We start from the raw sequence: 10,154 nt of genomic DNA, 5'->3' as shown, positions 1-10,154 counted from the left end.
TTTCTCTCTCTCTCTCTCTCTCTCTCTCTCTCTCTCTCTCTCTCTCAATGGTCACGCTATCAGAAGATCAAACACATAACTGTCATTGTTCTCCAGTTGTATATATACTGTAAGCAAAGGCATCCATTTCTTGTTTCTACCTCTGCAGGTTCATGACAGTGCTTCTATACCTGAATAAAGTGGATGGCGGAGGCGCTACTGCCTTTCCGATCGCAAACAATGAAACTTTCGACGAACACGTGAGGATATTTCTTCTTATTAACGTTAGAACTTCAAGAGTCGTAGTTTCTTGGGCTAAACCATCGTGTATTTGCAAAGGTTACTTTCTAGTTCGTAATGTTTTGATTCTCTCATACCTTGTTCTGTCCGGTAGAATTATCTTTTTGAAATTATGTTGGCCCTGAATTGTTTAATTTTCTTTCCTACTTTTGATTCAGTCATTCCGAATGAGCGGCAAGATTAACCTCCATCAGCACTGTGAGGACGCCAACTTAGTGGTACCTGCGGAAAAGGGGAAAGCCATCATCTGGTACAACCACCACCTGGACCCTACTACAGGTAAAGACTTTGAACTTTTCCTTCGTTTCCTTCCAAAACCATAATGCAAGGAACGGTCCAGGAGGGCAGAACAAGGGACAGGCCACGGAAAAATGGAAGTATAATATAAGAGAATGGACTAGCAAGTCACTAAGTGAAACGTGAAGAAGAACAGAAAATCAAGAAAGGTGGAGAAGATTGTCAGAAATTGTCTGTAGTGTACTCGTACCACATGTTAATAATGGTGCTGTCCTTGGTGCTGAACACTGTGTTTATCGCCAGCAACGTGCATCTTCAGCATGTCGTCGTCTTCGTTCAGGTAGATGCCAATGCATTGGATGAGACGATAGATGTTATATTAAACGTTTCCATGCCTTCTTGTTCCAGGGTGGGTAGGAGAGCTGGACAGTTTCACCCTGCATGGTGGCTGCGGGGTCACCAGAGGTCAGAAGTGGATCGCCAACAAGTGGATCCTGGTCAGCGACGAGAGAGAAAAGGACATGGACCCGAACTACAGACCGAACAGGGCGTGAACTATGGCGTATGGACGGGATTGAAATCCTTTTCTGCATACCTGTTTTGTTGGAAATTACTTGCACTAGACACTCAGGTTTTTACCTGGACCGCTCAGACTTTAGGAACTATGGATCATACTAGAAACTGTTCAGAAAGCTTTGTCATTACTTTTTTAATACTTTACTAGTAACTGTCAATGAAGCAAATAAACCCAGTGCAGGTTAAGTGCAGTGAAATACCTGCTGCACAGCTCGAATTGTACGTGCACTAACCTGGATATGCAGCCGGTATTTCAAACCCTTAATGGGGTGCAGTATTACCTACCATCTATATATCTACACTTTCTAGAGGTGCCAAAACTTTTTCTCAAAATGAGGTTAGACTTTTATACGATTTCTACATGTTTATGGGACGGAGGTGTTGTTTTTAGGTGGAGCTGGTTTAGGGAGCTTGTTAAGTAAAAAGTAAGTAAAAGTAAGTCATACAAGCATATGCAAGTGAGAGGGCAGAGATTTGAATTCAGTTGATTGACAGTGTTGTGGTCCTAGGTTGTGGTCACCAGGAATGTGTACTGTGTAATCATGGTATGAAACATAAACCATTGTTTAATAGGGGAATAGTTTCAGTTCTGCTTCTGTACTTGTTTTGTTAGTTTTGGTGCTGTGAGGTGGTGGTATGTTTGTGCAATACTTTTGTAGAGGTAGTTTGCTATTTACTTTTTAGTTGTTGGTTGCGCAAAATAGAGAAATTAAAATCATGAAAAGGTAAATGTTGGGCTTCATACACTGATCTGTACAATGTCTCACAAATAAAAGGCATTCTGCACAAACTTTACAATGTCTTTGGTCCTTTATTCGATACTTCTATCAAAGATACATGTACTAAAATGGGCAACAATATAAGACTTGGTATTGGGTTCACTGGTTTACTCAAAGTTAAATGGTGTATACCCTAGAGAAGTTGTTGAAAAACATAGCACAAAACAGAAAAGACTAATATATGAAATGACACAAAGGCAGCTCCTAACATGAAACCGACATTCTTCAAGTATTCTAGAATATACTTAACTACTCATCTGCATAATATACATGTATATATACACCTCTGCTCTTGACTACAAAACAGAAAAACTACTATCAACCAACAAAATATATATACACATTTCCACATGCAACACAAGAGACAAACAGTAAAGTATTATAACTACAACTTAGTACAGGGTACGAGTTCCAAGCCTCTAGGCTGGGTGCACTTAACAGTACATAACCATAGACCAAAAAAGCCCTTTTGTTCATTCTTCACAGTTACTAGTCCGTATATACCTATGCTTGTTCCCAACAAGCACTAATGTACCATCAATAACAAAATTTATACAATTGATATTGTGCATTTCATTTCAGGCACTTCAAAATTTAAATCTCTAAGTTCAAACACTATGAAATCCTAAACTTTGGCAGATAAGTTGTATAACTGTCTACTAGTATGGCACAATTTTTTATAAAGGAAAGTCCTTTATACTGGCTGGTTAAATGAGAATCAGTTACATGAGCTATATCTTCATAAACCTATATATTACTGTGATTTCTTGGCAAATGTTTGAAACTATCTCTTGTTTATCAATTATGGCACTTCAATGTCATTACATTATGATCTAGTCTGTACAAATATACACCAACAATAATAGAATAGGATTGCTTTGTAACAAACAAACTTACCAGCAATACTGATCACATTCACTGATTCACTGTGTGCTTTTAAAAGCAACATATTTCAAAAGTTCATTTCATTCATTCATATTTCTACAGCAACATTATGTATATACACATAAGGGATGCAGCATTGCATGAATACTGTACTGTTTGTAGCTTGGAATGTTTCTCAACACTCGTACTATGACAATAATCTAATATTTTACAAAAAAAAGTCCAGAATATACCTACTGGTACCCACATCCTTCCATGGGTATTGTTCAGGCTGCTATACCTGTAACCATGCTGATCATTTCTGCACTAAACTTAGAGAAGATTACTAACTGTTTAACTGATTAAACAAAAACTTTAAACAAAGTTGCAAATTGCACAGAAAATAGGCACTGATATCTCACACTGTCCATCACCAACTTTCTTACCTTCAGCATCCTATTGCGTACGGAAAAAAATGTTGTGCTTCCGTTTACCCAACCAAACATAGCAAAAAACCTGACCCTATATTGTAAGGGCCTAATAGGAAACACAACATTAATTTTCCTGGCCTAAGTCTCAGAAGTCCAGCAGAAATCTGATGCTGTATAGTTAATCCGTGGAATACTGATGGTAACTTCGTACCACCTACAATATTCTACCTCTGCAGCACGAATGCAAGAGTAGCCAGGATGCTGAACCCGACGGTGAGACACAGAACCTTCAGGAGTCTGTCCCCGTCCTTTTCTAGCTCTCGCCCGAGGATCTCGAAGAACGTGACGTGAAGGAACGTCCCGGCGGCCAGACCCTGTAGGATTGCGCTGATTACCGCTGTTACAAACCCTGGCTGGGTCTGCAGAGAGAGTCAAACATTTCAGTTCATTAACAAGAGTCTCACAATCTCATACCATCTGCCATGGTGAATGTATAGTTCCCCGAACATGTCCAGTTTTCTCAGACTGCAAACTTTTGCTACTGCAAACATAAGTGATTTACAGTATTTTAACCATCATACTTTAAATTATTGTGTCTTTTAGATACTGATATGTTAAAACAATGTAGCACTATACACTGTATGTAGTCTTAAAGATCTGAATGTAACTTCTTTTCTCCTCTTTTTCTCTCAATATAAATGTACACATCTTTGAATGAAAACTCATCTGTGTTCAACTTGGTAGAATCCATAGTTGAGCTCCTTTCTTGTGTTGGTAACAAAACTTAAACTCTACAACTATGTACACAATATTGTTTTCCAACATTTTTACCTACAGTAGAATAAGTGATATCTACAACATAGTATAAGCTAAAAAATTGTTGAGGCTATCATATCACAACATACTTTTTTGTTTGTTTGTTTGTTTGTTTGTTTGTTTAAAACTCACCTGGATGCCCATCCCTGCGCCCATGCCAGCCGGGACCATCACACAGAACAGCAGAGCCAGTTTCACCACGGTGGGAGTCTTCATGTTAGATTTGTTTGTTTGTTTGTTTGTTTGTTTGTTTGTTTACAACTCACCTGGATGCCCATGCCTGCGCCCATGCCTGCCGGGACCATCACACAGAACAGCAGGGCCAGTTTCACCACAGTGGGAGTCTTCATGTTAGCTGACACTAGATTCACTCCCAGCGCAAACGCAGCCAGACACTCGTGTATCATCACTCCGATGTACAGGTTTATAAACACACCCATGTCCTCCTGGAGACCTATAGAGAAGGAAACAACACAATATTGTGTAAATGTATAGCCAGTATAACTGCCTTTAACTTCCCAGTATAACTGCCCAATATTTTGTATCTGTTATTGTACAACTAGCGTTCAGGCAGCCAGACACTCGTGTATCATGACTCCAATGTACAGGTTTATAAACACACCTGGAGTCCTCCTGGAGACCTACAGAGGGGTACATCGGTAAAGGTTAGATATCCAAGTAATGAGATATGGCAAAAACAGTTACTCAAGCAATGATATGATTTTGGGAATGGTCAGACATTTCAGGTAGCATCCACTACCTATCCTTTTGGCCTAAGGAGGGATACCCAACAAAATATTGTGTAAATGTATAGCCAGTAGAACTGCCCTTTGGTGTGTTACAAACACACAAACACAATATTGTGTATCTGTCATTGTACACCTAGTGCGAAGGCAGCCAGACACTCGGACACTCGTGTATCATTACTCCGAAGTAAAGGTTTATAAACACACCCATATCCTCCTGGAGACCTACAGAGGAGAAAATAACACAATATTGTATAAATGTATAGCCGGTATCACTGCCTTTAACTGCCCAGTATAACTGCCCAATATTTTGTATCTGTTATTGTACAACTAGCGTTAAGGCAGCCAGACACTCGTGTATCATGACTCCGATGTACAGGTTTATAAACACACCCATGTCCTCCTGGAGACCTACAGAGGAGAAAATAACACAATATTGTATAAATGTATAGCCAGTATAACTGCCTTTAACTTCCCAGTACAACTGCCCAATATTTTGTATCTGTTATTGTACAACTAGCGTTAAGGCAGCCAGACACTCGTGTATCATGACTCCGATGTACAGGTTTATAAACACACCCATATCCTCTTGGAGACCTACAGAGGAGCAAACAACACAATATTGGGTAAATGTATAGCCGGTATCACTGCCCTTTGATTTGATTTGATTTATTGCAATTGCAACAGTGCAATACATGTAGGAAACAGGTAGCTGTTGCTGGTGTTGTGTCCTACACATAGAAACAAATACTGGACAGACAATACTCATTTTCACTTGAGTTTAGTGGGGAAAGTCGTGTTAAGTGCCTTTTCCAAAAGGGAATGTCCTGGCATGTCAAGACTCGAACCCAGGACCTCTTGGTTCCGAGTCGAGCACTGCTGTTGCATCACACAATCCCAGCATTGGTGTATTACAAACATACAAACACTAAGGTAGTCTGGACATTTATTTTCCTTCTATCTTTGATGTCATTGATGAAGTTTAGACATCCTGGTATAATGCAACGTGACACAAAACCAATCAATCCACTGAGATAAAATCTCTGAAAAGTCGTTTCAGATATAATCTGCTGTCTTTCATCAGTGGCTGAATAAGTCTAAAGAGAAGAATAACCTGTATATGAAACTATCTGAATGGATTCATTTATTGGTTTGGCTGTTCAACACACAGCCAGGGCAATCCAACTAGCCTGTGGCCTTTTAAGAAAGGGCTTTCACTACTGAAACGACAAGACAAAACATTACGTGACAGTAACATATGATGGATGATTATATGTAAACAAGGAAAATCTGGTAGCTACAGGTTGGACCACAGGAGAGTCTGGGGGTGCCAGTTGCTTGATTTATGTTGTGCAATGTATTATGTTTTAACCAAGAACGCAAAACACTCCTAATGCAATAAAAACCAGTGCAAGAGAACATGGCCATTATTATTATTACTTAGATGGCAAATGTTGGTGAGACTTTTTTGGAGTAGTTAGAAGTGATTGCAAATAGTAGTAGTAATGTAAGAGGACTCCAGGAAGAGTAGTGGTTGTATTGTCACTAGTTGGAGATTCCTTGATAAACAAACATTTGTACGTATGTTTGTTTTGTCCTGTAAGTACTCTCTGTATGTTTCACCATATTGTTTTGCTTCTTGTATTATCTGTATGTTTTGATGTGTTCAATCATTGAGTGGACTACCCTGGCTAAAGAAAACAGAAAAAAAATCAATAAATAATAACAAACAAACAAACCCACCCATGGCGAGTCCCTCGAACACAGAGTGTACAGACAGAGCCAGGAGCAGCACATAGGACCGGAACGAGCTCAGGTCCAACAATTGTTACATGTAGCTCCTCACAATTCAGCCCTTGGCTGGCCCACCCAATAACAATATGGTAACAACATAACAATACCACCAATTGGAGATTCCTTGATAAACAAACAAACAAATAAACAAACAAACCCACCCATGGCGAGTCCCTCGAACACAGAGTGCACAGACAGAGCCAGGAGCAGCACATAGGACCGGAACGAGCTCAGGTCCCTCGAATGGCAGCCGCTCCAGGCTCTTACGATTCAGCCCCACCGATTGTTACATGTACATGTAGCTCCTAACAATTCAGCCCTTGGCTGCAAGGCCAACTCAATAACAATAGCAACAAAAACCAGTGCAGAAGAACATTTGGACCACCCACCCATATTTATTCATTAAACAAACAAACAAACAAACCCACCCATGGCGAGTCCCTCAAACACCGAGTGCACAGACAGAGCCAGGAGCAGCACGTATGACCGAAACGAGCTCAGGTCCCCCACGCCCTCGAAGTGGTCGTGATGCAGGTGGCCGTTGTGCGTGCTGTACCGTAGACTCTGCTGCTCCGCGTCTGATGACGATTCGCTTTCCGAGTCAGACTCGCTACTTCTGCCCAGCCGACTCGTCTGTTTACTGGAGAGAAGTAAATTTAAGTGTTATGAGTGTTACAGTTAATGATCGACCCCCAACACTAGTACTTACCCCAGACACACACTGTTACCCTTGAAAAATAAACAGTTCATCGTACACCAGTGCTGAGTATGGACTCCAACTATACCACTTTCCTATCTTAAGCGTTTTAAAGGGTAAAAGACATAACAATGAGGTATACATTTAACCTGGACTGGGCCTTTCAAACATCACACAGTAGCAACAAACATTCTGCATTCTCCACATTTTTCTTTTTACCTTTATCCAGTTAGACAATTCAGAGAAGGCACATTGTGTCTTTTCATGGCAATGTACTGGTATGTTTGAATTGTAAAAAACAAACTGATTTGAGCTGTTCCACCTGCTGTCTAACCCCATAAACAATACAGCATTTGTCGTCAAACAGCTAAGTTTATAATACAGTAGGAAGAACAGTGCACATGGACCCTACCTGCTGCCTAGAGTCTCCATCTTCAGTAAACTTGTTCTCTGGGGTTTCTTCTGACAGGTGTGAACAACCTGCTCCACAAATACAGACAGAAGCAGACCAACCTGGGCAGAGGGGGGGGGGGTAGAGTACACAGAAAAGTCAGATTACTACTGATCTACTCAGTACCAAAGTACAAAAATGGTACCATAAATAATTTCATTGGGTTGGCAAGAGGCTGTGTAACTTAGAAGGTTCTTTATCAAACAACCAGTGGGTTTCACATCCAATAATTGTTTTGGTGATTGTCTGTCACCTTCTTCAAGGTAGCAATGCTTTTGGTTCATACTGCAGGCGTCACTGCTGCAATATTACAAATGCTGCAGCAAACATTAGAAATGCTGCAACACTCTAGGTTTGGGACAGCATTTGTAAAATATTGCAGCACGTGGGACATCATAACAGGCAAATGACATCAAGTCACACAAACTTACAATAGTGACCGTTTCGGCCAGCGGGTAGTTCACTTTAATGTCCTTCATTGTCAAGGCACTTTCCACCTTTTCCCTGACCGTCGGCAAAAGGCCCAGGAAACACGTGGCCAGGAAAACCCCGCCGGCGAAACACGACATCAGACCCAGCGCGCGTGACGTCCGCCGCTGCCTCTGTCCGAAGTCTGTCTGTGGCCGAGCGACGCATTTCAGCGGGATGATGGTCATGAGGAAGAGGCCGAAGATGGTTCCTCCCAGACACAGGCCCTTCACTAGTAACAGCTCCATTTGGTATCAGAGTCCTCCTGATCCTGTAAAAAAACAGTTTTGTAAATTTAATGGACTTACCAATAATTAAGGCCGCCTGAAAAAAGGCTAGGGTTGGCAGATTTTTGCTAGGGTCAGTCAGAAAACCAGAAACACTATCATTTTTTTCCTTGGCCTCAGCAGCATCATATCAACTGTACTGGTCTGGGTTATTATATCGTTACTGCCCCTAGGCCTAATAGGACATTACATGCTGGTAGGCCAACTAATGTTAAGACCGATTATGCCCTCTTGCATAGTACAATGTACAATGTATTGTACAAATATCCTGTTCCAAATATCACAAAGGCATCTCGGTACAATGAAAGTGTTCATTATGATATGACGCAATTGACTCCAACTATTATACACCCAGCCTGCTAAGGTAGCTTTTTGGCAACAAATCTGTAATGAGAAGGTTAAGAGTTGTGTAGAGTGTCGGCAATGACGTCACGGCTGCCATGCCTGTCCACTGCACCTGTAAAGAGTCAATTTATGCGTAGCGTGCATTATTATTCAAGTTCAGGCACGGTACGTAAGAAAACGTGAACAAGACTGTAAGGTTTGATCCACTCACACTGGGAAGGACCCTTACTCTTTTCAATATTAGTGTGGTGGGTTCTTTAGCATGCTCAAGGTGTGGTTCTCCTTAAAAAAAGGCTGGGTAGCGATCTTGCAAAGCGGATAAAGGCTGGACTCCAGGATACTTCTCAAACATGCATATGTGACCTCCACTTAACGTCCAATCTGACTGATGACCTTTAGGACATTTAATATTAATAGGGACTGAGGCTAGGAACTCACTTTCACCTGTCAAGTGAAGTGAGGACAGTCATGCAAAGTGCCTTTCCCAAGGGCACAAGATCTGAGTGACATGGCAGGATTTGAACCCGGGACCTCTTGGTTCTGAGCCAACTATCTGCCTTTATGGCACACGACCCAAAACATATATATGTAAATGAAAAATATAATATTTCTGGTGGTTTTTAACGTTAAAACTTATCCTTGCAATTTGTTGCAAATCTTGTGTTGACTTAATGACTTATAATGTTGTTGTCGTGACTCTTTTGTTTAAAGTTATTGACTAACTGACTCTGGACAATACTGCTCCCATAAATAACCTACAGAGATAACAGCAGTCATAACATAACTGTTTTGGCAATACCATGACAATCAACAAGTTACCAGCTCTAACCAAAACACAAACCCAAATTCTACAAGGCAAATTGCATGGAAGTTGCAACAGAACAGTTCTGACAAACACCTAGTCACTCCGCCCTCGCTGTCTGCCCGGCTGCGCCTGAAACAGTCCACCTCACAGCCACACACCGGAAAATCATCCACCACAACAAAGCTTTTATACAGTTCAGCTGGACACCGCTGCGGTTGGTACACCTGAAAGGAAAGAAAATGGCCGTCTAATGTCCTAAATACCGTGGCCCGTTCCTTAGATTTGCAACGTTGTCGTTTTCCTCTGTGTCCTAGGTTTACCGCAAAGGTCCGGGTTCACTAAATACGTCTTCGCACTTCGCTCTCAAGTACTCCATATGTTGGCACAAGTCCTCGTGCTAGACAAGCGGTCAATTCTGCCCCATATGTACGTGTCCCAATAATCCACACTACTACATCGACCTGCAGCCGGATTTCACTGACGTAACCCGGAAGTTTACGGTGTTGTCGACGAGCAAACCGTGCAGAAGCGCCCCTAGCGATGCAGTGGTGTAGTGCAGGTTGGTAGTTCTGGAGCCTG

General features: G+C 41.4%; 2 protein-coding genes across 2 annotated transcripts in view; one reads left to right on the top strand and one right to left on the bottom strand.

Moving 5' to 3' along the window:
- LOC109475249 (transmembrane prolyl 4-hydroxylase-like) overlaps positions 1 to 1,750 on the top strand; it is a 4,222-nt gene extending 2,472 nt beyond the window's left edge. Inside the window, exons 8-10 of the mRNA XM_019775850.1 lie at positions 149 to 239; positions 438 to 558; positions 925 to 1,750. Of these exons, the coding sequence (XP_019631409.1) occupies positions 149 to 239; positions 438 to 558; positions 925 to 1,070 (358 nt within the window). The 3' untranslated portion in view covers positions 1,071 to 1,750. The remainder of the gene's footprint in view (positions 1 to 148; positions 240 to 437; positions 559 to 924) is intronic.
- A 1,608-nt stretch (positions 1,751 to 3,358) lies between these two features.
- Positions 3,359 to 10,078, bottom strand: LOC109475250 (zinc transporter ZIP3-like). The gene is made up of 6 exons (XM_019775851.1): positions 9,669 to 10,078; positions 8,102 to 8,409; positions 7,632 to 7,732; positions 6,951 to 7,162; positions 4,249 to 4,436; positions 3,359 to 3,585 (listed from the first exon to the last, which is right to left on the bottom strand). Exons 2-6 carry the CDS (start codon positions 8,384 to 8,386, stop codon positions 3,391 to 3,393), a joined length of 981 nt encoding a protein of 326 aa, XP_019631410.1. The 5' UTR covers positions 8,387 to 8,409; positions 9,669 to 10,078; the 3' UTR covers positions 3,359 to 3,390.
- Positions 10,079 to 10,154: the final 76 nt, after the last annotated feature.

Source organism: Branchiostoma belcheri, unplaced genomic scaffold, assembly GCF_001625305.1.
Source record: "Branchiostoma belcheri isolate BF01 breed outbred unplaced genomic scaffold, Haploidv18h27 scaffold33, whole genome shotgun sequence".
NCBI lineage: Eukaryota > Metazoa > Chordata > Leptocardii > Amphioxiformes > Branchiostomatidae > Branchiostoma > Branchiostoma belcheri.
Note: the sequence above shows the minus strand (reverse complement) of the source record. Positions and strands in the feature narration are given on the sequence as shown.